The 25,026-nt window shown below is 43.5% G+C and overlaps 1 protein-coding gene across 1 annotated transcript in view; it reads left to right on the top strand.

Moving 5' to 3' along the window:
* The first annotated feature begins 15,409 nt into the window (after positions 1 to 15,409).
* Positions 15,410 to 25,026, top strand: part of LOC138663353 (zinc finger protein 585A-like) — a 169,609-nt gene continuing 159,992 nt past the window's right edge. Inside the window, exons 1-5 of the mRNA XM_069749533.1 lie at positions 15,410 to 15,537; positions 17,948 to 18,097; positions 18,227 to 18,406; positions 18,489 to 18,612; positions 18,696 to 18,775. Of these exons, the coding sequence (XP_069605634.1) occupies positions 18,020 to 18,097; positions 18,227 to 18,406; positions 18,489 to 18,612; positions 18,696 to 18,775 (462 nt within the window). The 5' untranslated portion in view covers positions 15,410 to 15,537; positions 17,948 to 18,019. The remainder of the gene's footprint in view (positions 15,538 to 17,947; positions 18,098 to 18,226; positions 18,407 to 18,488; positions 18,613 to 18,695; positions 18,776 to 25,026) is intronic.

Genomic DNA, 25,026 nt, shown 5'->3' with positions numbered 1-25,026 from the left:
GTCTTCAGGTTCTTTTTGAAGGTTTCGATGGTAGGCAAGAGTCTGATATGTTGTGGTAGAGAATTCCAGAGTAGGGGGGATGCACGAGAGAAATCTTGTATGCGATTGTGCGAAGAGGAGATAATAGGGGAGTAGAGAAGGAGATCTTGTGTGGATCGGAGGTTGCGTGCAGGAAAGTACCGGGAGACGAGGTCACAGATGTATGGAGGAGACAGGTTGTGGATGGCTTTGTATGTCATGGTTAGGCTTTTGTACTGGAGTCTCTGGGTGATGGGGAGCCAGTGCAGGGATTGACAGAGGGGAGAGGCCGGGGAATAGCGGGGGGACAGGTGGATTAGTCGGGCAGCAGAGTTTAGAATAGATTGGAGGGGTGCAAGAGTGTTCGAGGGGAGGCAACAGAGCAGGAGGTTACAGTAGTCAAGGCGGGAGATGATGAGGGCATGGACTAGGGTCTTTGCAGATTCTTGGTTTAGGAATTTGCGGATCCGTGAAATATTTTTGAGTTGGAGGCGGCAGGAAGTGGAAAGGGTTTGGATATGTGGTTTAAAGGAGAGATCAGTGTCAAGGATTACCCCAAGACAGTGGGCTTGTGGGACTGGGGAGAGCGGGCAGCCGTTTACTGTAATGGATAGGTTCGTTGGGGAGGTCGTGTGAGATGGGGGAAAGATGATGAATTCTGTTTTGTCCATGTTAAGTTTTAGAAATCTAGTGGAGAAGAAGGATGAAATAGCAGACAGACATTGAGGGATTCTGGTTAGTAGGGAGGTGAGATCTGGTCCAGAGATGTAGATCTGTGTGTCATCAGCGTAGAGATGATACTGAAAGCCGTGAGATTCTATGAGCTGTCCCAGGCCAAAGGTGTAAATGGAGAAGAGCAGGGGTCCTAGAACTGAACCTTGCGGGACTCCGACAGATAGGGGGCGAGGTGAGGAGGTGGTGTGTGAGTGGGAGACGCTGAATGTACGGTCAGTTAGGTATGATGAGATCCAGGATAGGGCCAATTCTGTGATTCCAAGGGATGAGAGGGTCTGCAGCAGCAGGGAATGGTCCACTGTGTCAAAGGCAGAGGACAGGTCCAGGAGGAGGAGGATAGAGTAGTGTCGCTTGCTCTTGGCGGTTAATAGGTCATTGGTGACCTTAGTTAGGGCAGTTTCAGTGGAGTGGTGTGACCGGAAGCCTGATTGAAAGCGGTCGAAGAAGGAGCAGGAAGATAGATGGGAGGACAGTTCAAGATGGACATGTTGTTCCAGTAGTTTTGAGGCAAAGGGGAGAAGTGATATAGGGCGATAGCTAGATACAGAGGATGGGTCAAGAGAGGGCTTTTTGAGGATAGGTGTGATTGAGGCATGTTTAAAGCTTGAGGGGAAAATGCCAGTTGTTAGTGATAGGTTGAAGAGATGGGTTAGGGTTGGGATGAAGACTGTGGTGAGGTTTGGGATGAAGTGGGATGAGAGTGGGTCAAGTGCACAGGTGGTGAGATGCGATCTTGAGAGTAGAGTGGAGAGTCCGTCTTCTGTAATGGTGGAGAAGTTGGTTTTGGAGGTGGAGGGCTAGGCAGTTGGGAGGAAGGGTTCTGGGGGTTGTTTATTAAAACTGTCTCTGATGTTCTCAATTTTCTGCTTGAAAAATGAGGCAAAGTCTTCAGCTGAGATGAGTGGGGAGGGAGGAGGTGCTGGGGGACGGAGGAGAGAGTTGAAGGTGTTGAATAACTGTTTGGGGTTGTGAGACAGGGAGGATATGAGAGATGAGAAGTAGGTTTGTTTTGCTGTGGCGAGCATTGTTTTGAAAGTAGTGAGGGACTGTTTGAATGTGATGAAGTGCTCGTTGGAGTGGGATCTTTTCCATCTGCGCTCAGCAGCTCTGGAAGCTCGCCTCAGTTCTTTGGTCATGCTGGTGTGCCAGGGTTGTCTGTTGATTTTGCGAGCTTTGGTATGTGTGAGAGGGGCAAGAGATTCCAAAGCTGCAGCTATTGTGGTGTTATATAGAGCGGCAGCATCATCCACATTGTGTAGGGAGCTTATGTCTGTGAGAGGGAGGAGGGATTCAGAGAGTGAGTGAAGATCAAGGTGTTTAAGATTTCTGCGAGGGTGTGAGAGTTTGTGGGGTGGGGGTTGTAGACAAGGAGTGGAAAGGGAAGAGAATGTGAGTAGGTTGTGGTCAGAAAGAGGAAGAGGTGAGTTTGAGAGGTTAGATAGGGAGCAGAGGCGGGTGAAAATGAGGTCCAGTGTGTGACCATCTTTGTGGGTGGCTGTAGAAGACCATTGAGTGAGGCCAAAGGAGGAAGTGAGAGATAGAAGTTTAGTGGCAACTGAGAGGGAAGTGTCAATGGGGATGTTGAAGTCGCCCATGATGATAGTGGGGATGTCAGCGGCGAGGAAATGGAGTAGCCAGGTGGTGAAGTGGTCAAAGAAGGTGGTGGCTGGCCCTGGGGGACGGTAGATGACAGCCAGTTGGAGGTTGGAGGGGGAGTAGATGCGCACAGAGTGCACCTCAAAGGAAGGGAGGGTAACAGAGGGTGGCAGTGGGATTGGGGTGAAGGAGCAGTTATCTGACAGGAGAAAACCAACTCCTCCGCCATGGTTGCTGCTGGGGCGGGGTGTGTGAGAAAGGTGGAAGCCACCGTAAGAGAGTGCCACAGGGGAGGCTGTGTCAGAAGGGGTGAGCCAGGTTTCAGTGATGCCGAGGAAGGAGAGTTTGTTATTGATAAAGAGGTCATGGATAAATGAAAGTTTATTGCAGACAGAGCGTGCGTTCCATAGTGCTCCAGATAGGGAAATTGGGGGAGTGGGGGCTGGATGAATGGGTATGAGGTTATTGAGGTTGCGAGGACGTATAGAGGATCGTGGCAGGGGATTAGAAATGAGTGTGGGAATGTGATGAGGAGGGCCAGGATTTGGGGATATGTCACCAGCAATGAGGAGCAGCAGACTGAGCGTTAGAAGGTGTGAGCTGGATAGGTCCTGATGTGGCCGTGTGTGCCTGGAGAGAATGGATTGTATGTGGAGGAACAGTTCTGTGGAGGAGGTGAGGTGGCTGGGGAGGATTGAGGAAGAAATGACTAGTTCCTTACTGGGTGGAGTGATTACAGGAGATAGGAAGAAATAAAGTAGTATGGGGGTGAATGTTAAAAGAAACCGAAACATTATAGTGGTTTTCTATTCCTTTACCTTCCAGTCAATTCCAGTACAATTCTAGTCTAATTCATAGCAATTAAAAAACTGCAATTTAAAAATGCAATTTCTAAGATGGTCAGATACTTCTGGTCAGACTCATGGCTTTGAATTTATGGGCACCTAAGGGCTCACAGCTGAGAGAGGGGATGTGGGCGTGTGTGTCCAGAGCACATGTTCACAGTTAAGCCAGGTCATAAAGAGGGGGTGGGGTAGATGGCTACTCAGGTATGCAAGGAAGACGCAAGAGAGGAGTGAAGTACATATGGATAGAAAATAACAGGTAAGGAAAGCATACCAGGTGGGAATTATATGCACTTCATATACACAGAAAACAGGAAAGCTGGGTGAAGCATACCAGGTGGGAATTATATGCACTTCATATACACAGAAAGCAGGAAAGCTGGGTGAAGCATACCAGGTGGGAATTATATGCACTTCATATACACAGAAAGCAGGAAAGCAGGGTGAAGCATAACTGTGGGTAGACAAAACAAATGGATTAGATGATACAGGTGGTGATGAGGATGATGAAAATACAGCAGTGATGAATGGTCAAATGCCCCATGGAATTCTAGTCTAATTCATAGCAATTAAAAAACTGCAATTTAAAAATGCAATTTCTAAGATGGTCAGACACGTCTGGTCAGACTCATGGCTTTGAATTTATGAATTAAACACATGAATTCAATCTTAATGATGAACAAAAAAACAATATATTCAAAGTATGGTTACCCTCACATATGGGAAAAAGGTTACAGACCACACCCAGATTAAATGATAATAAATTGACACATACATAGTAACATAGTAACATAGTAACATAGTTAGTAAGGCCGAAAAAAGACATTTGTCCATCCAGTTCAGCCTATATTCCATCATAATAAGTACCCAGATCTACGTCCTTCTACAGAACCTAATAATTGTATGATACAATATTGTTCTGCTCCAGGAAGACATCCAGGCCTCTCTTGAACCCCTCGACTGAGTTCGCCATCACCACCTCCTCAGGCAAGCAATTCCAGATTCTCACTGCCCTAACAGTAAAGAATCCTCTTCTATGTTGGTGGAAAAACCTTCTCTCCTCCAGACGCAAAGAATGCCCCCTTGTGCCCGTCACCTTCCTTGGTATAAACAGATCCTCAGCGAGATATTTGTATTGTCCCCTTATATACTTATACATGGTTATTAGATCGCCCCTCAGTCGTCTTTTTTCTAGACTAAATAATCCTAATTTCGCTAATCTATCTGGGTATTGTAGTTCTCCCATCCCCTTTATTAATTTTGTTGCCCTCCTTTGTACTCTCTCTAGTTCCATTATATCCTTCCTGAGCACCGGTGCCCAAAACTGGACACAGTACTCCATGTGCGGTCTAACTAGGGATTTGTACAGAGGCAGTATAATGCTCTCATCATGTGTATCCAGACCTCTTTTAATGCACCCCATGATCCTGTTTGCCTTGGCAGCTGCTGCCTGGCACTGGCTGCTCCAGGTAAGTTTATCATTAACTAGGATCCCCAAGTCCTTCTCCCTGTCAGATTTACCCAGTGGTTTCCCGTTCAGTGTGTAATGGTGATATTGATTCCCTCTTCCCATGTGTATAACCTTACATTTATCATTGTTAAACCTCATCTGCCACCTTTCAGCCCAAGTTTCCAACTTATCCAGATCCATCTGTAGCAGAATACTATCTTCTCTTGTATTAACTGCTTTACATAGTTTTGTATCATCTGCAAATATCGATATTTTACTGTGTAAACCTTCTACCAGATCATTAATGAATATGTTGAAGAGAACAGGTCCCAATACTGACCCCTGCGGTACCCCACTGGTCACAGCGACCCAGTTAGAGACTATACCATTTATAACCACCCTCTGCTTTCTATCACTAAGCCAGTTACTAACCCATTTACACACATTTTCCCCCAGACCAAGCATTCTCATTTTGTGTACCAACCTCTTGTGCGGCACGGTATCAAACGCTTTGGAAAAATCGAGATATACCACGTCCAATGACTCACCGTGGTCCAGTCTATAGCTTACCTCTTCATAAAAACTGATTAGATTGGTTTGACAGGAGCGATTTCTCATAAACCCATGCTGATATGGAGTTAAACAGTTATTCTCATTGAGATAATCCAGAATAACATCCCTCAGAAACCCTTCAAATATTTTACCAACAATAGAGGTTAGACTTACTGGCCTATAATTTCCAGGTTCACTTTTAGAGCCCTTTTTGAATATTGGCACCACATTTGCTATGCGCCAGTCCTGCGGAACAGACCCTGTCGCTATAGAGTCACTAAAAATAAGAAATAATGGTTTATCTATTACATTACTTAGTTCTCTTAGTACTCGTAGGTGTATGCCATCCGGACCCGGAGATTTATCTATTTTAATCTTATTTAGCCGGTTTCGCACCTCTTCTTGGGTTAGATTGGTGACCCTTAATATAGGGTTTTCATTGTTTCTTGGGATTTCACCTAGCATTTCATTTTCCACCGTGAATACCGTGGAGAAGAAGGTGTTTAATATGTTAGCTTTTTCCTCGTCATCTACAACCATTCTTTCCTCACTATTTTTTAAGGGGCCTACATTTTCAGTTTTTATTCTTTTACTATTGATATAGTTGAAGAACAGTTTGGGATTAGTTTTACTCTCCTTAGCAATGTGCTTCTCTGTTTCCTTTTTGGCAGCTTTAATTAGTTTTTTAGATAAAGTATTTTTCTCCCTATAGTTTTTTAGAGCTTCAATGGTGCCATCCTGCTTTAGTAGTGCAAATGCTTTCTTTTTACTGTTAATTGCCTGTCTTACTTCTTTGTTTAGCCACATTGGGTTTTTCCTATTTCTAGTCCTTTTATTCCCACAAGGTATAAACCGCTTACACTGCCTATTTAGGATGTTCTTAAACATTTCCCATTTATTATCTGTATTCTCATTTCTGAGGATATTGTCCCAGTCTACCAGATTAAGGGCATCTCTAAGCTGTTCAAACTTTGCCTTCCTAAAGTTCAATGTTTTTGTGACTCCCTGACAAGTCCCCCTAGTGAAAGACAGGTGAAACTGCACAATATTGTGGTCGCTATTTCCTAAATGCCCAACCACCTGCAGATTTGTTATTCTGTCAGGTCTATTAGATAGTATTAGGTCTAAAAGTGCTGCTCCTCTGGTTGGATTCTGCACCAATTGTGAAAGATAATTTTTCTTGGTTATTAGCAGAAACCTGTTGCCTTTATGGGTTTCACAGGTTTCTGTTTCCCAGTTAATATCCGGGTAGTTAAAGTCCCCCATAACCAGGACCTCATTATGGGTTGCAGCTTCATCTATCTGCTTTAGAAGTAGACTTTCCATGCTTTCTGTTATATTTGGGGGTTTGTAACAGACCCCAATGAGAATTTTGTTACCATTTTTCCCTCCATGAATTTCAACCCATATGGACTCGACATCCTCATTCCCTTCGCTAATATCCTCCCTTAAAGTGGACTTTAGACAAGACTTTACATAGAGACAAACCCCTCCTCCTCTCCGATTTTTACGATCCTTTCTAAACAGACTGTAACCCTGTAAGTTAACTGCCCAGTCATAGCTTTCATCTAACCATGTCTCGGTTATTCCCACTATGTCAAAGTTACCTGTAGATATTTCTGCTTCTAGTTCTTCCATCTTGTTTGTCAGGCTTCTGGCATTTGCGAGCATGCAGTTTAGAGGATTTTGTTTTGTTCCAATCTCCTCACTGTGGATTGTTTTAGAAATGTTCTTACCTCCCTTCTGAGTATGTTTTCCTGGGTCGTCTTTGTTCGAGTCTAATGTTTTTCTTCCCGTCCCCTCTTCTTCTAGTTTAACGACCTCCTGATGAGTGTAGCGAGTCTTCTGGCGAATGTGTGTTTCCCAGGTTTGTTGAGGTGTAGTCCGTCTCTGGCGAGGAGTCCATCATACCAGTAATTCACACCGTGGTCCAGTAATCCAAATCCTTGTTGTCTGCACCATCGTCTTAGCCAGTTGTTTGCATCAAGGATCCTGTTCCATCTCCTGGTGCCATGCCCATCTACTGGAAGGATAGAAGAAAAAACTACCTGTGCATCCAGTTCCTTTACTTTCTTCCCCAACTCTTCAAAGTCCTTGCAGATTGTCGGTAGGTCCTTCCTTGCCGTGTCATTGGTGCCAACATGTATCAGAAGAAATGGGTGGACGTCCTTGGAGCTGAAGAGCTTTGGTATCCTATCGGTCACATCCTTGATCATCGCACCTGGAAGGCAGCATACTTCTCTTGCAGTTATGTCCGGTCTGCAGATGGCTGCTTCGGTGCCTCTCAGTAGTGAGTCTCCCACCACCACCACTCTTCGTTGCTTCTTGGCTGTACTTTTTGCTGTCACTTGTTGCTGTGTGCCCTTTTCTTTTTTGCTTGCTGGTATTGCTTCATTCTTAGGTGTGCCATCTTCATCCTCTACAAAGATTTGATATCGGTTCTTCAGTTGTGTGGTTGGTGATTTCTCCATGGTCTTCTTGATTTCTCCATGGTCTTAGCACAAAAGAAGACAGACTTAGACAATTAATACTGTTTACGACCGGCGAAGCCACTCCTTCAATTGATGTCCTGGAAAATGTACGAACTAATATTAATGTTGACCCATTTGCATTTTTGGTAAAATTTGAACAGGCCTTTAGGATGGTGATGAATCTTAGGCCTCATGCGGAGCTAACATCCATGATCAGATTTTTTTGTAAAAAAAAGTTCAAATATTTAGAGCCTGCCTCAGAGCAATTGGCTAGTGCTCAGCCATCATTGCAAGAAGCAACAGTTTTTGACTAAAATAGCTGTAGTTCATGAGAAAGAAATCAGCTGAAACCTAGACCCACAGTAACATCCAAGAACAGAGATTATATTGATCATAGAGGTAAAAATACTACACAAAGGAACAATATCCATTGTTATTTTTGTGGTATACCTGGACACTTAAAATGGCAGTGTAGAAAATTCTTGAGAGCAGAATCAGACAGGTACACAAGGAACAGGTAAGCTTGGAAGGGAAAATGGACTCGTGCCAAAATCATCCACCAAACCTTCTGCACCTCCATTACATTCTTCTGCACCTACTCACACTGACAACAGACAAACGCAGTCACCGTATGCACCATTAATCAGACAGATCAGAGAGACGACAGTGAAGGAGACTGAGTCCAGGGACAGAATTCCAAGTGCTTTTAAAAAGGACATTGGTCTTCTCCCATCTCCTCCATCTTCTGACAATCATAGACTACTCCTACACCCCATCCATTGGAATTTGTGACTCGTTAAATTGGATGACTCTGGAAGACCATTTATCAAAGGAAATTTATCAAGACCGAATGTTGTATTTCTTATTGATACAGGAGCTCAATTAAGTGTCACAAATCTTGATTTGATGCTACAACCAGATTCACCAGTTTGTAGGCAAGATTCATTAAAAAGCGTGGGACATGAGGGCTGCGTAGCCATGACACCGCATCAGGACACACTGCATCAATGAATCTTGCCTCCTGAGGAGCCCGCATGGGGCGAAACGCGTAGAGGTGCTGTGGTCTGTGGCAAACGACGCATAGAGGGAGATAAGTGTTTGGACTATGGTATCGATACATGTGGTCACACATCTGTGTATCTCCGGGTGACACTGTTCAATTGGTTCAGCCATAGTTGGTGGGATTAGCCATGACTGGTATAATGAACCTATAAAAGACTGTGCCCCAAAAAGACTCCCTCAATAGCACATCATTGCCTGTTCGCCTTATGTGTTCTTTACATTTGTTTTTATATATGGGGATCTAGTATTCCTTTAGTGCAGGAGTATCTTTGTCTAGCCTGCAGTGGGTCCTATGCTGTGGGTAGTGGGTGCCCCGTGGTTATCATAGGGTACATCAGGACATCCAGGGACAGCCACCGCGGAGTGGGGGTGCCATAACGTTTCCCTGTAGGGTGCCAACCCCCACAGCCAGGCAGGTTGTGAGTGTAGTGCTCACTAGGCATACACAGTATACCCCATTTTTAAACTTAGTGTTTGTTTTTTGAGCACAGTATTTTTTCCTTGGTCAACGTTACAAATCAACTACATTGGACCGTTACCATAAGGTAAAAATGGTCTCAGGTATGCATTGATTGTAGTAAATGTTTTTTTCTAAATGGGTTGAAATATTACCTGTCAGGAAAGATTATGCTTTGTCTACAATTAGAGCATTAGTTTATCATGTCTATTGTACTTGGGGATCCCAAGAATGATCTCCTCTGATCGAGGAAGTCACTTTACAGGAAAAATCATGCAAGCAGTTTGTACTATTCTAGGGGAACAACAACAATTCCTTGTACCTTACCATCCACAGTCCACTGGTATTGTGGAAAGGATAAATAGAACAATAAAATCCAGAATTGTCAAGATGTTATTGGACAAAGGCAATACTTGGGTCAATGCCGTAACTTTGGTACTGTTGAGTGTGAGAGGAACAACTTGTTCCACAACTCAATTTACTCCTTTTGAACTAATGACAGGAAGAAAAATGCCATTGATTTTTCCACTTGAACCATTTTTGTTCACACCTCAAAAAGATGCTGTTGCAAGGTCCAAATGGTTGCAATTGTTGCCGTAAAACTATTCTTCCACATTTGCATCAAGAATGCAGAGAATGGAGCCACCATATGAATCCAAATTCAAGAAAGGGGCTCTAGTGATGATTAAAACTTTCAGGAAGAGTGGACCATGGGAAAGTAACTGGGAAAGTCCCTTTGAGATAATCGAAACCATGGGACAAGGTATGATTCTTGTACAACAAGCATCTAATGTGGTTAAAAATACCCGCAGACAACAAAGAGTGTGGGTACATGTCGATCAATGCAAATTGTATGTTGCAAAATAATGATACTGCATTTCTTTTAGTAAGAAATGGATTCCAATAAGAGCTGGAATATGAAACACCATGTCGTTGATGGAAGTGATTCAACATCAATCCTTCAGAAGACATTTCCCAGGAAAAGCTACTATCTGATGGGAATTAAATTTCTGCTACTTTGTACTATTTCAACTGTGATCTATGCAGAAGATATTTTACATCATGGAGCGAATACTAGTGAAATGAATGAACCTTTCAAAAGAACTCTACGCTCACAGAAACCAAAAGGATCTACACTGTGTTCCAAATTGTTATGCAAATTGTATTTAAGTGTCATAACGATTTAATTGTTTTGTTTTTCAAATAAACTTGTGGATAGTATTGTCTCTCAGGGCTTAATGGATCACTAAAATCAATCTTAAACACATGTGATAATTAGTTTTCTAGGTGATTCTAATTAAAGGAAAACTACTTAAAAATGATGTTCCACCTTATTAAGCAAGCCAGAGTTTTCAAGTAACATGGGAAAGAAAAAGGATCTCTCTGCTGCCGAAAAGCATCAAATAGTGCAATGCCTTGGTCAAGGGATGGAAACATTAGATATTTCCCGAAAACTTAAGTGTGATCATCGTACTGTTAAGAGATTTGTGGTTGAATCTGAGTACAGACGTGTTTGTGCTGATAAAGGCATAATGAGGAAGGTTTCTGCCAGGCAAGTTCATCGGATTAAGAGAGCAGCTGCTAAAAAGCCATTACAAACCAGCAAACAGATATTTGAAGCTGCTGGAGCCTCTGGAGTCCCTCGAACCTGAAGGTATAGGATCCTTCAAAGGCTTGCTGTGGTTCATAAACCTACTATTCGGCTACCCCTAAATAGTGTTCACAAGCAGAAACGGTTGCAGTGGGCCCAGACATTCATGAAGACTAATTTTCCAACAGTCTTGTTTACTGATGAGTGTCAAGCAACCCTGGATGGTCCAGATGGATGGAGTAGTGGATGGTTGGTGGATGGCCACCATGTCCCAACAAGGCTGCGATGTCAGCAAGGAGGTGGAGGAGTCATGTTTTGCACCGGAATCATGGGGAAACAGGTGGTAGGACCGGTTAAGGTTCCTGAAGGTGAAAATGACCTCGCTAAAGTATATAGAGATTCTGACTGACAACTTTCCTCAATGGTATAAAAAGCAGAAACGTGCCTTCAGGAGGAAAATCATCTTCATGCATAACAATGCACCATCTCATGCTGCAAAGAATACCTCTGAGTCATTAGCTGCTATGGGCATAAAAGGAGATAAACTCATGGTGTGGCCACCATCTTCCCCTGACCTCAACCCTATAGAGAACCTTTGGAGTATCATCAAGCAAAAGATCTATGAGGGTGGGAGGCAGTTCACATCAAAACAGCAGCTCTGGGGGGCTATTCTGACTTCATACAAAGAAATACAAGCAGAAACTCTCCAAAAACTCACAAGTTCAATGGATGCAAGAATAGTGACGGTGATATCAAAGAAGGGTTCCTATGTTAACATGTAACTTGGCCTGTTAGGAGGTTTTGGAGTTAAATAGCCTTTTTGTTCAGTGAATGTGACCTCCTAATGCTGCAAATTCCACAAATGAGCATTTTCAGTTCTTTAAAACATATAAAATGTTTAGAAATTCTACTGTACCTAATAATTTGGAACAGTTCATTTTGAGTTTTTATTCATTTTGGAGATTATACTGTTATCATTGGGAGGTTTCTTCAATAAAATTCGATATATATAATCTAACGGGTGATGACTTTTATTAGACTGACTGTCATTTGCACCGACCATTTAGGAAAATCCGAGAAAAATGTCATTTTCATAATAATTTGGAACATGGTGTAGTATACAAAACCTAATAGATAAATACCGGATGATTCAGTAGATATTACCGGAAACATTTGCATGGGTTATGGTGTAAAATGCTGTATTGAGCTACACTTCATACATGACACTGACATAATATTACATGCTACCACAGGACCTAAGACTGGGTTTATACAGTTGAAAAAGCTGTGTGCTCAGGTGATATTACAAATGATATGATCACAAAACGGAAAGATGGAAGATCCAAAACAGATATTTGGCTAACGACACAACTTTTTTGGAAAATTTTGGATCCTTCATTACTTTCTGTTACAGAAGGAGATGAAGATTGGGTAAAAACATGGAACTTAAAGAGAACCAGTACAAGTACAGGTATCTGTAGTTTTTACAGTAACAAATACTCTAGCTCCAGAAGTAAGGGTTACACCACAAGCAATACATAGTCAAGAAAATATGTCTCCTTTATTATTAAAATGCAACACAAGGTTAGAATTACCTACAGAATCTCTGTTGACATGGACCAAAGATAGATTCTTTTTGGGAAGTTTTTCAAATGGTCCAATAAATGTTATACACAGAGGTGAATCCGGTAATGTGAGTTGGTTGAATAAGAAATTTATTTTTTCTGTAGATAATCCATCTCCTTAGGATTCTGGACTTTACCAGTGTTGCGTTTTAAGTAAAAATAACTACAATGTAAAGATGTCAATGTGAAGTGGATGGTCAGCAGTAGACAAGGTTTCAACCATCTACTCCTTTCCAAATCAATCAGTTCCAATCTAAACCATTATTACGAGATGGAGTGTTTATGAGTATGATATGGACTTTTATCATGTCTAACTGGAAAAAATCTTCTAGATATCCCCAGTATCAATCACATCTCATTAACATGGAAATGGGAATAGAACAATGGTTGTCGGGAAGAGAAGAAACCCTGGTTCCTATAACTGTTCTGGGAATTCCTGTTAGTCAAACACAATTGCTATATTATCAATTACAGGACACAGATTTTGCATTTGATGGCACAAACACTGAACAATTAGACATTTATTCATGCTTAAATGTTATTTCTAAGGTAATGTGTCTACGTGGACAGGACAAAGTCATTAATTATTCATGTTTCCATAATCATACCTCATGACATGCCAGAGTGGAGAATGTACACACGATCCATGACTTGGTGACACCAGTAAGCGCTAAGAAGATTTGTTTCCAAGTTATGTCAGAAAAAGAAGTTGTTTCTGCATTCTTTTCATTTTGTGTACATGCTGAAAGTCTGACAATAGGTTTATATTGTATTGAGGAAAATGTGAAAACTCTCAAAAAAGGAAGGAAGTATAAATATTACATCAACAGGCACAAGAAATCTGAAAATCCTCCCGATACAGTTCAGCTTGTCACAAATAAATAATTTTCCTTGGGATATGTGGACAAATGAGATAAAGAAAGACAAGGGTTTGTTAAAGGGAACCTGTCACCCCCAAAATCGAAGGTGAGCTAAGGCCACCGGCATCAGGGGCTTATCTACAGCATTATGTAATGTTGCAGATAAGCCCCCGATTTATCCTGAAAGATAAAAAAAAAGAGGTTATATTATACTCACCCAGGGGTGGTCCCGCTGTGGTCCGGTCTGATGGGCGTCACGGTCCTTTCCTCCCATCTTCTTACGATGATGTCCTCTTCTTGTCTTCACGTTGTGGCTCTGGCGCAGGCGTACTTTGTGTGCCCTGTTGAGGGCAGAGCAAAGTACTGCAGTGCGCAGGCGCCGGGAAATGTCAGAGAGGCCCAGCGCCGGGAAATGTCAGAGAGGCCCGGCTCCTGGGCGCTGCAGTACTTTGCTCTGCCCTCAACAGGGAAGACAAAGTACGCCTGCGCCAGAGCCGCAGCGTGAAGACAAGAAGATGACGTCATCGTAAGAAGATGGGAGGCCCCGGACCGGATCACGACGCCCATCGGACCGCCCTCCCAGGTGAGTATAATCTAACCTCTTTTTCTCATTTTTCAGGATACAAAGGAGGTTTGTCTACAGCATTACAGAATGCTGTAGATAAGCCCCTGATGCCGGTGGGCTCAGCTCACCTTCGATTTTGGGGGTGACAGGTTCCCTTTAAATGTGTTAACAAATCAATTAAAATAAGCTGAAACTGTATTCAGACATGAGCAAGGGAATTAAAATTATATTGAACATGAATGGATGAGTATGTCAGGCTCATCTTGGTGGAGAAATTTAGGAAAATCACTAACTAGTTGGTCCCAGTCTTCAGCGAAAATGGCAGCAGGAAATGTATTATCTAATCTGATTGTTATTATATTTATTGTAGTTTTGCTGTGTATAATATATCAAATAGTTATGTGTAAAATTAAGACAATTTAGAAAAAGATAAAGACAGAAATGAAAAGAGATATTTCAAGAAAGATAAAATGGAAAAATATATCTCTGGTTTAATTTTTATATAATTTTCAAAGCTTAGATGTCATTCAACACAGGTGTTGATACAAAGTTTTCAGAATAAAGAATGAATGTGATATGAATGGTGAGAGAATGAGTTTAGGATTGATTATAATATTTCTCAAATCATAATCGGGGGGACTGCAAAATATCTATTTCAATAATGAAAAATATAGATTACTTAACATATGCAGTTAAGTCTAACACCTCGCACACACACGGCTCCGCTACATAGACCTCGTATACACACAACTCCGCTCCGTACACCTCGTACACACACAGCTCCGCTCCGTACACCTCGCACACACACGGCTCCGCTACATAGACCTCGTATACACACAACTCCGCTCCGTACACCTCGTACACACACAGCTCCGCTCCGTACACCTCGTACACACACGGCTCCGCTACATAGACCTCGTACACACACAGCTCCGCTCCGTACACCTCGTACACACACAGCTCCGCTCTGTACACCTCGTACACACACGGCTCTGCTCCGTACACCTCGTACACACACGGCTCTGCTCCGTACACCTCGTACACACACGGCTCTGCTCCGTACACCTCGTACACACACGGCTCTGCTCCGTACACCTCGTACACACACAGCTCCGCTCCGTACACCTCATACACACGGCTCTGCTCCGTACACCTCGTACACACACGGCTCTGCTCCGTACACCTCGTACACACACGGCTCTGCTCCGTACACCTCGTACACACACGGCTCCGCTCCGTACACCTCATACACACGGCTCTGCTCCGTACACCTCGTACACACACGGCTCCGCTCCGTACACTTCATACACACGGCTCTGCTCCGTACACCTCGTACACACACGGCTCTGCTCCGTACACCTCGTACACACACGGCTCCGCTCCGTACACCTCGTACACACACGGCTCCGCTACATCCACACTGTAAACCCCTCCTGACCTCACACATAAACTTCCCCTCATCCAGCACCATGACAACCAGCACAGCAGAGTCCTACATACACTGAGGCTCCTGATCATGTGACCCCTGACTCCTCCCCTCCTGTGACCTCATCACAGGTCCTGTGTGCACAGAGCAGCCGTAGAAATCTCAGGCCTCGGTGGTCTCCCCCAACTTCTGCTCTTTCTCCTTCTTTTCTTGCAGGGGCCGCAGTGGATTTCATCCTGGATCCATAGATCCGAATAGAGGAGCGATGTTCCTTCAGTCTGAGGGTAATTGATGGTGATATTTGTCCAAAGTCAACTTTACCGAGTAAATCCCACCAGGACTGTAGCAGGTAAAGACCCCAATATCCACAGGTGTCCCTTCTAATTGGGGGGAAAGTACCAAAGAAAAACCCATCATATCCCGAGAAAAAGAAACTACATGGAGACATTGGCCTACAATCTTACCAACAATCTACTTGTTCTTACCAACAATCTACTATATAATTGTCTAAGGGTCACTTCCGTCTGTCTTTCTGTCCGTAACGGAAATCCCAAGTTGCTGATTGGTCGTGGCTGTTTTGCCGCGACCAATCAGTGACGGGCACAGTCCGGCAGCAAAATGGCCGCTCCTTACTCCCCGCAGTCAGTGCTCGCTCCATACTCCCCTCCAGTCAGCGTTCACACAGGGTTAATGGCAGCGCTAATGGACCGCATTATGCCGGGATGTAACGCACTCCGTTAACGTGGCTATTAACCCTGTGTGACCAACTTTTTACTATTGATGCTGCCTATGCAGCATCAATAGTAAAAAGATCTAATTTTAAAAATAATTAAAAAAAGAAAAAAAAATCGTTATATACTTACTGTCCGTCAGCCCCTTGGATCCAGAACCGGCCTTTCCCACTCCTCGCGACACTTCAGTGACCGCTCCATGCATTGCGGTCTCGCGAGATGATGACGTAGCTGTCAGTGAGTATATAACTATTTTTTATTTTAATTCATTTCTTTAACAGGGATATGATGCCCACATTGCTATATACTACATGGGCTGTGCAATATACTGCGTGGGCTGTGCAATATACTACGTGGGCTGTTATACACTACGTGGCCTGTTTTGTACACTACGTGGCCTGTGTTATACACTACGTGGCCTGTGTTATACACTACGTGGCCTGTTATAAACTATGTGGCTGTGTTATATGCTATGTGAGCTGTGCAATATACTGTGTGGGCTGTGCAATATACTGCGTGAGCTGTGCTATATACTACGTTGTCTGTGCAATGTACTACGTGGGCTGTGCAATGTACTACGTGGGCTGTGCAATATACTACGTGGGCTGTGCAATATACTGCGTGGGCTGTGCAATATACTGCATGGGCTGTGCTATATACTACGTGGGCTGTGCAATGTACTGCATGGGCTGTGCAATATACTACGTGGGCTGTACAATATACTACGTGGGCTGTGCAATATACTGCGTGGGCTGTGCAATATACTGCGTGGGCTGTGCTATATACTACGTGGGCTGTGCAATGTACTGCATGGGCTGTGCAATATACTACGTGGGCTGTACAATATACTACGTGGGCTGTACAATATACTACGTGGGCTGTGCAATATACTGCGTGGGCTGTGCAATATACTGCGTGGGCTGTGCTATATACTACGTGGGCTGTGCAATGTACTGCATGGGCTGTGCAATATACTACGTGGGCTGTACAATATACTACGTGGGCTGTACAATATACTACGTGTGCTGTGCAATATACTGCATGGGCTGTGCAATATACTACGTGGGCTGTACAATATACTACGTGGGCTGTACAATATACTACGTGGGCTGTACAATATACTACATGGGCTGTGCAATGTACTACGTGGGCTGTGCAATGTACTATGTTAGCTGTGCAATATACTGCGTGGGCTGTGCTATATACTACGTGGCTGTGCTATTTACTACGTGGGCTGTTTTATACTATGTGGCTGTGCTATATACTATGTGGCCGGCCGCAAACAATCAGCGACCGGCGCAGTCCGGCCGCGAATTGGCACGGGATTTGAACCACACTTTGCTAATTGGTCGCGGCCGGCCGAATCCTGTGTATTCAATGTATTATTCTAAAATCTTCATAAATAAACTACATACATATTCTAGAATACCCGATGCGTTAGAATCGGGCCACCATCTAGTCTCTTATAAAAGCCTCAAACTTCTGTGTGTGAATCAGAGCTGAGATCTAACGTGATAGAAGATTACAGTGCGGGAAAGACGGGAAACCTTCATATAGACGGCCGGTGGTGATGGAGTCAGTGACCGACTCTGGACAAATAGGTTTCTAGAGCCGAAGTAGGAGATGAAGATGTCGTCCTCATCATGAAGTATTTATTTCTCCTGTCACGTGTAATGAATATCTCCTGCAGTATTGCTAATGCCGATTCCAGTGTCGGTAAATGAGACGAGAATTAGCGTTATGGAAGATGAGTCTATGAGAAACGTATTCAGCTGCCGACTCCGAGGAATAAACTGCTTGTTGTCTGTGACGTAAATATATAGGTTTTATTAGTAGATGTAAAGAAGGAAACTAAATGCTGTAAAATAATACATCTCCTCATGTTTCCCTTATTATCTCCAGTAATTGTATTATTACACAGGATATTTATGATGTTACATCGGCTCATCTTCTTCTCATTCAGGTCTCTACAATATCAGATCCTCTCAGTGAAGATCTTCTGTATAAGAGAATTTTCCTGATTTACCCATCAAAGATGGATATGGACAAAGACAAGATGGCGGAGAGGATATTACACCTCACCCTAGAGATCCTCTTCCGGCTTACTGGAGAGGTGAGAGATTTTAATTATGACACATCACATCATTCTTATCTATGGGAATAACAGATGGACAGAACTGGAGAGGTGAGGACTCTGGAAATGTCTGTAGTGAGATTTATTAATATGTCTCTCCATAACCAGGACTATACAGTAGTGAAGAAGACCTCTAGTGAGCGCTGTCAGGACCCTGTGTCTGAGGGATGGGGAAGACCCCTAAGTCCAATCATGGAGCCTCCACCTCACCCCCTGATACATGAGAACATCAATGACCAGAAGATCCTAGAACTCGCATACAAGATGATTGAGCTGCTGACTGGAGAGGTGACACTGCTGGGAATGCTGGGACATTATACAGTAACGCTATGAAGGGATTGGGGGATGACGGTATCATTGTATGTGTCAGGTTCCTATAAGGTGTCAGGATGTCGCTGTCTATTTCTCCATGGGGGAGTGGGCGTATTTAGAAGGACATAAATATCTGTTCAAGGACTCCATGATGGAGGTTCCCCAGTCCCTCACATCACCAGGTAATAGACAGCACTAAATACACACAGCCTATAATTATCTGTATGTAAAGAATGAACTCAGTCCCTGTATGTGTTTCCTCCAGATCTATCCAGTAAGAGGACAACACCAGAGAGATGTCCCCGTCCTCTTCTTCCACAGGACTGTAAACAGGAAGATCCCAATGTTCCTCCGTATTATCAGGTAGATGGAGAGAAAGTGTCATGAGATCTCCCTTAGGCCGATTTCACACTTCCTTTTATTTCCGATCCCGGAAAAACCAATACTGGAGATATCAGTGTCCATGTGTGTAATACTTGCGGCACATGTGTGGCAACCGTGTGCTGCATCAGTACCACACAGATGGCCACCTGGGAAGAAGCGCTACTGTAAGCGCTGTTCCCCGGTGGCGGGTGCTGAAGACGCCTCTCATCATTCTCCCCTACTCTGCCGGCGATCGGCGTGAGCAGGAGAGAATGATGAGTTATATTAAAGTCTGAACGATGACAGTAGGTGGGGGCTTTTGGGACTCTTACTCCCATCATCCGACACTTGCTGCCGCTAATAACAGTGACAGCAGGAGCGGATGATCGGGGTATTCCTCAGCTGCCACTTGTGATATAATGAAATAAATGAATGAAAAACCTGGTGAGCGTTCCCCCCTATTTTCTTGAACCAACCAGGCAAAACTTACAGCTGGGGGCTGCAACCCTCAACTGTCAGCTTCAGCAAGGTTGGTTATCAAGAATAGAGGGTGTGAAGATCTGAGGTTGTGGGTTATAAAAATCACCTAGGCAGGTTAACGATGCTACTAATTTTTTTTATTCCATACATCCATGGTTGTACAACAAATCCAGATAGATGACCAACATACAATGTCCTCAGTCCACAAGTTCCCAATCTGAGATCAGTAGTTCCACTGGCTCCATACCAGGCGATGCTCACTGTCTCCCAACTTTTGGTTGGCCCACAGATTTTGTATCTCCAGCTGGTATAGTGTGCAGTCACAGCCTATGTTCCTCCAGACGATGGCTATCCTGACCGTAGCTCATGGATACCCCTCCAGCCAACAATCTCCAAAGCTCCATAGATCATCCATCCATTCCAGCTTGGATCCTCTTCCATCGAAATCCCTCCAACAACTCGCCTTAGGTTTTCATAAGCTCTAGTCTGCTCATCTTCCTCTGCTGACTGCCACTGAATAGATACATTGATTCCTGAGCATGAACTGATGAGCAAGAAAATCACTAATAAAACACAGCAAGAAAATAACTAATAAAACACATCAGGCAAAGTAACTATTAAAGTACAATAATATTGATGTAACCGGTGGTCCATGCAGGAAAAAGTCTTTATGTCTCCACTCTACATCCATTTGTCCTATAGTCTTTAGTAAGCGGCCATATCCTCACACTGGGGTCCACATGCTGTGGTTTTTTTTTTTAAATATTTTAATAAATCATTTTTAAAAAATGGCATGGGGTCCCCCGCATTATTGGCAACCTGCCTTGTTAAAGCTCACAGTTGGGGGCTTGTATTCTCATGCTGGTAAGGGGCCATTGCTTTTGGCCCCCCTCCAGCCTAAAAACGGCAGCCCACAGCTGCCCAGAAAAGGCACATCTATTAGATGCGCCAATTCTGGTGCTTTGCACAGGTCTTCCCTCTTGCCCTGTAGCGGTGGCAATTGCGGTTAATATTTGTGGGGTTGATGTCACCTTTGTATTGTCAGGTGACATCAAGCCCATGGCTTAGTAATGGAAAAGTGTCTATAAGACACCTATCCAATACTAATCCTATAGTTATACAGTACAGTCCAAAAGTTTGGACACACCTCATTTAAAGATTTTTCTGTATTTTCATGACTATGAAAATTGTAAATTCACACTGAAGGCATCAAAACTTTGAATGAACACATGTGGAATTATATAATTAACAAAAAAAAGTGTGAAACAACTGAAATTATGTCTTATATTCTAGGTTCTTCAAAGTAGCCACATTTTGCTTTGATGACTGCTTTACACACTCTTGGCATTCTCTTGATGAGCTTCAAGAGGTAGTCACCTGGAATGGTTTTCACTTCACAGGTGTGCCCTGTTAGGTTTAATAAGTGGGATTTCTTACCTTATAAATGGGGTTGGGACCATCAGTTGTGTTGTGCAGAAGTCTGGTGGATACACAGCTGATAGTCCTACTGAATAGACTGTTAGAATTTGTATTATGGCAAGTAAAAAGCAGGTAAGTAAAGAAAAACGAGTGTCCATCATTACTATAAGAAATGAAGGTCAGTCAGTCCGAAAAATTGGGAAAACTTTGAAAGTGTCCCCAAGTGCAGTGGCAAAAACCATCAAGCGCTACAAAGAAACTGGCTCACATGAGGACCACCCCAGGAAAGGAAGAGCAAGAGTCACCTCTGCTTCTGAGGATAAGTTTATCAGAGTCACCAGCCTCAGAAATCGCAGGTTAACAGCAGCTCAGATTAAAGACCAGGTCAATGCCACACAGAGTTCTAGCAGCAGACATATCTCTAAATCAACTGTTAAGAGGAGACTTTGTGCAGCAGGCCTTCGTGGTAAAATAGCTGCCAGGATACCACTGCTAAGGACAGGCAACAAGCAGAAGAGACTTGTTTGGGCTAAAGAACACAAGGAATGGACATTAGACCAGTGGAAATCTGTGCTTTGGTCTGATGAGTCCAAATTTGAGATCTTTGGTTCCAACCACTGTGTCTTTGTGCGACGCAGAAAAGGTGAACGGATGGACTCTACATGCCTGGTTCCCACCGTGAAGCATGGAGGAGGAGGTGTGATGGTGTGGGGGTGCTTTGCTGGTGACACTGTTGGGGATTTATTCAAAATTGAAGGCACACTGAACCAGCATGTCAACCACAGCATCTTGCAACGGCATGCTATTCCATCCGGTTTGCGCTTAGTTGGACCATCATTTATTTTTCAACAAGACAATGACCCCAAACACACCTCCTGGCTGTGTTAGGGCTACTTGACCAAGGAAGAGAGTGATGGGGTGCTACGCAGATGACCTGGCCTCCACAGTCACCAGACCTGAACCTAATCAAGATGTTTTGGGGTGAGCTCGACCGCAGAGTGAAGGCAAAAGGGCCAACAAGTGCTAAGCATCTCTGGGAACTCCTTCAAGATTGTTGGAAGACCATTCCCGGTGACTACTTCTTTAAGCTCATCAAGAGAATGCCAAGAGTGTGCAAATCAGTCATCAAAGCAAAAGGTGGCTACTTTGAAGAACCTAGAATATAAGACATATTTTCAGTTGTTTCACACTTTTTTGCTAAGTAAATAATTCCACATGTGTTAATTCATAGTTTTCATGCCTTCAGTGTCAATTTACAATTTTCATAGTCATGAAAATACAGAAAAATCTTTAAATGAGAATGTGTCCAAACTTTTGGTCTGTACTGTATGTAAATAAAGACACAGCCAGAATAAAATCCTTTAATTGAAAAAATGACACAGACTCCTTTATAATCTCAATGATACCATACTTACTGCATTGTCTAATTCCACCGAAGCCCTCGATCTATAATAAAAGTAAAATAAAAAAAACAACAATATACCGTACCTGTCCGTCTTTCTGTCCCACGCTGTAATCCATGTCTGGGGGCTAAATAGTTTTCAACCTGGACGGTGCCAAGATGTGACCGTCCAGGCTGAAAACCACTGGTGAATGAGCTGCTGCGAGCGCAGCCTCAATGGCTAGCGGTGACCTCATCACTGGCATTTTCCCACTTATATAGTAATACTTGGCACACTCGGGTGGATGTGATGAAAAAACAGTTTTAATGTATTGTGAGATACATACAGTAGTCACAACAAACATTTCGGTCTTTCAAGACCTTCATCAGTGTACTACAAAATAAAGCAGAATAAACAATAAAGAAACCATATAAAGAAATTAGCGACAATCATACAGGAAGGTCACAGTGAGTGACATAAATACCACAGTAAGGTTATCCAACATAATCGACCCATATCAACCTACAGAGGAGGTTGCAGCATGCATAAGAGAGCTAGAAGGTGGTAAGACATTGATATAACACCAACATACCTATTAGAAGTAAGAGCTGGGCATATGATTTTAACCCTTTAAGAGTGCGCTGGAATCTGGGGTAGGAAAAGGGGTGCATATGAAGTGGTGTTTTGCCTCAATTAATAAGCCAGGTGTGTCAGCAAGGAGAGAAAAAAACACCTACCAATTTATAGGATAAGCCAGGCATACTGATTTGTGGGGGCCGTTTAATGGTCTATTTGTAGATAATATGTACAGTAGGTTAATTGTTGTGAATTCTGTGGCAGAGTTCACTCCTGTGGTCACAAGTGGTACTTCAGCTGATTCTCTCTGGGATCTTCCGTTTGTAGAGGAAAGTGGTACTGCAGCTTCTGAGTTTCCTCCCTCAGGTGATCTGGTGAGCTCGTTAGCTTCTTCTCTACTTAACTCCACCTGATGCTTTGATCTATGCTTCCTGTCAATGTTTCAGTGTGGGACTTGTTTTTTCCCTGGATCATTCCTGTGGCCTGCTGCTCTGCAAAGCTAAGTTTTGCTTATGTTATTTTGTTGCTATTTTTCTGTCCAGCTTGCTTTATTGGTTTTTCTCGCCTGCTGGAAGCTCTGAGACGCAGAGGGACCACCTCCGTACCGTTAGTCGGTGCGGAGGGTCTTTTTGTCCCTTCTGCGTGGTTTTTTATAGGTTTTTGTGCTGACCGCAAAGTTATCTTCCCTATCCTCGTTCTGTTCAGCTAGTCGGGCCTCACTTTGCTAAATCTGTTTCATCTCTATGTTTGTGTTTTCATCTTACAGTCATTATATGTGGGGGGCTGCCTTTTCCTTTGGGGAATTTCTCTGAGGCAAGGTAGGCTTATTTTTCTATCTTCAGGATTAGCTAGTTTCTCAGGCTGTGACGAGGCGCCTAGGTTCTGATCAGGAGCGCTCCACGGCTACCTTTAGTGTGGTTTGATAGGCTTAGGGATTGCGGTCTGCAGAGTTCCCACGTCTCAGAGCTCGTTCTATTATTTTGGGTTATTGTCAGTTCATTGTATGTGCTCTGACCTCCATGTCCATTGTGATTCTGAATTGCCTTTCATAACAGTACAGGAAGCCAAAAGTGCTAATGATTCTCAATAGAGGGAAAAAAGAAGTTCTGAGACCATTTTTTTTTTCTTTGCACTGTGTTTTGTCTTTTTTTTTTTCCCTAGACATTTGGGTGGTTCAGGACACAGGTGTAGCAATGGACATTAAAGGTCTGTCTTCATGTGTGGATCAGCTCAGATTTCAAAATATTCAAGATTTTGTGGTCCAGAATTCTTTGCTTGAACCGAGAATTCCTATTCCAGATTTGTTTTTTGGAGATAGAACTAAATTTCTGAGTTTCAAAAATAATTGTAAACTATTTCTGGCTTTGAAACCTCGCTCTTCTGGTGACCCAATTCAACAGGTTAGGATCGTCATTTCTTTTTTGCGCGGCGACCCTCAGGACTGGGTGTAATATCGATGCGTTTTTCCTGGCGCTTGGGTTGCTGTACGATGAGCCTAATTCAGTGGATCAGGCAGAAAAAAATTTGCTGGCTCTTTGTCAGGCTCAGGATGAGATAGAGGTATATTGTCAGAAATTTAGAAAGTGGTCAGTGCTCACTCAATGGAATGAATCTGCACTGGCAGCAATATTCAGAAAGGGTCTCTCTGAAGCCCTTAAGGATGTCATGGTGGGATTTCCTATGCCTGCTGGTTTGAATGAGTCTATGTCTTTGGCCATTCAGATCGGTCGACGCTTGCGTGAGCGTAAACCTGTGCACCATTTGGCGGTATTACCTGAGCTTAAACCTGAGCCTATGCAGTGTGATAGGACCTTGACCAGAGTTGAACGGCAAGAACATAGACGTCTGAATGGTCTGTGTTTCTACTGTGGTGATTCCACTCATGCTATCTCTGATTGTCCTAAGCGCACTAAGCGGTTCGCTAGGTCTGCCACCATTGGTACTGTACAGTCAAAATTTCTTCTGTCCGTTACCTTGATCTGCTCTTTGTCATCATATTCTGTCATGGCATTTGTGGATTCAGGCGCTGCCCTGAATTTGATGGACTTGGAATATGCTAAGCGTAGTGGGTTTTTCTTGGAGCCCTTGCAGTGTCCTATTCCATTGAGAGGAATTGATGCTACGCCTTTGGCCAAGAATAAGCCTCAATACTGGACCCAGCTGACCATGTGCATGGCTCCTGCACATCAGGAGGTTATTCGCTTTTTGGTGTTGCATAATCTGCATGATGTGGTCGTGTTGGGGTTGCCATGGCTACAAGCCCATAATCCAGTATTAGATTGGAAATCCATGTCGGTGTCCAGCTGGGGTTGTCAGGGGGTACATGGTGATGTTCCATTTCTGTCAATTTCGTCATCCACTCCTTCTGAGGTACCA

Source organism: Ranitomeya imitator, chromosome 2 (assembly GCF_032444005.1).
Source record: "Ranitomeya imitator isolate aRanImi1 chromosome 2, aRanImi1.pri, whole genome shotgun sequence".
NCBI classification, from domain to species: domain Eukaryota; kingdom Metazoa; phylum Chordata; class Amphibia; order Anura; family Dendrobatidae; genus Ranitomeya; species Ranitomeya imitator.
This window is presented reverse-complemented; position numbering and strand designations above follow the sequence as displayed.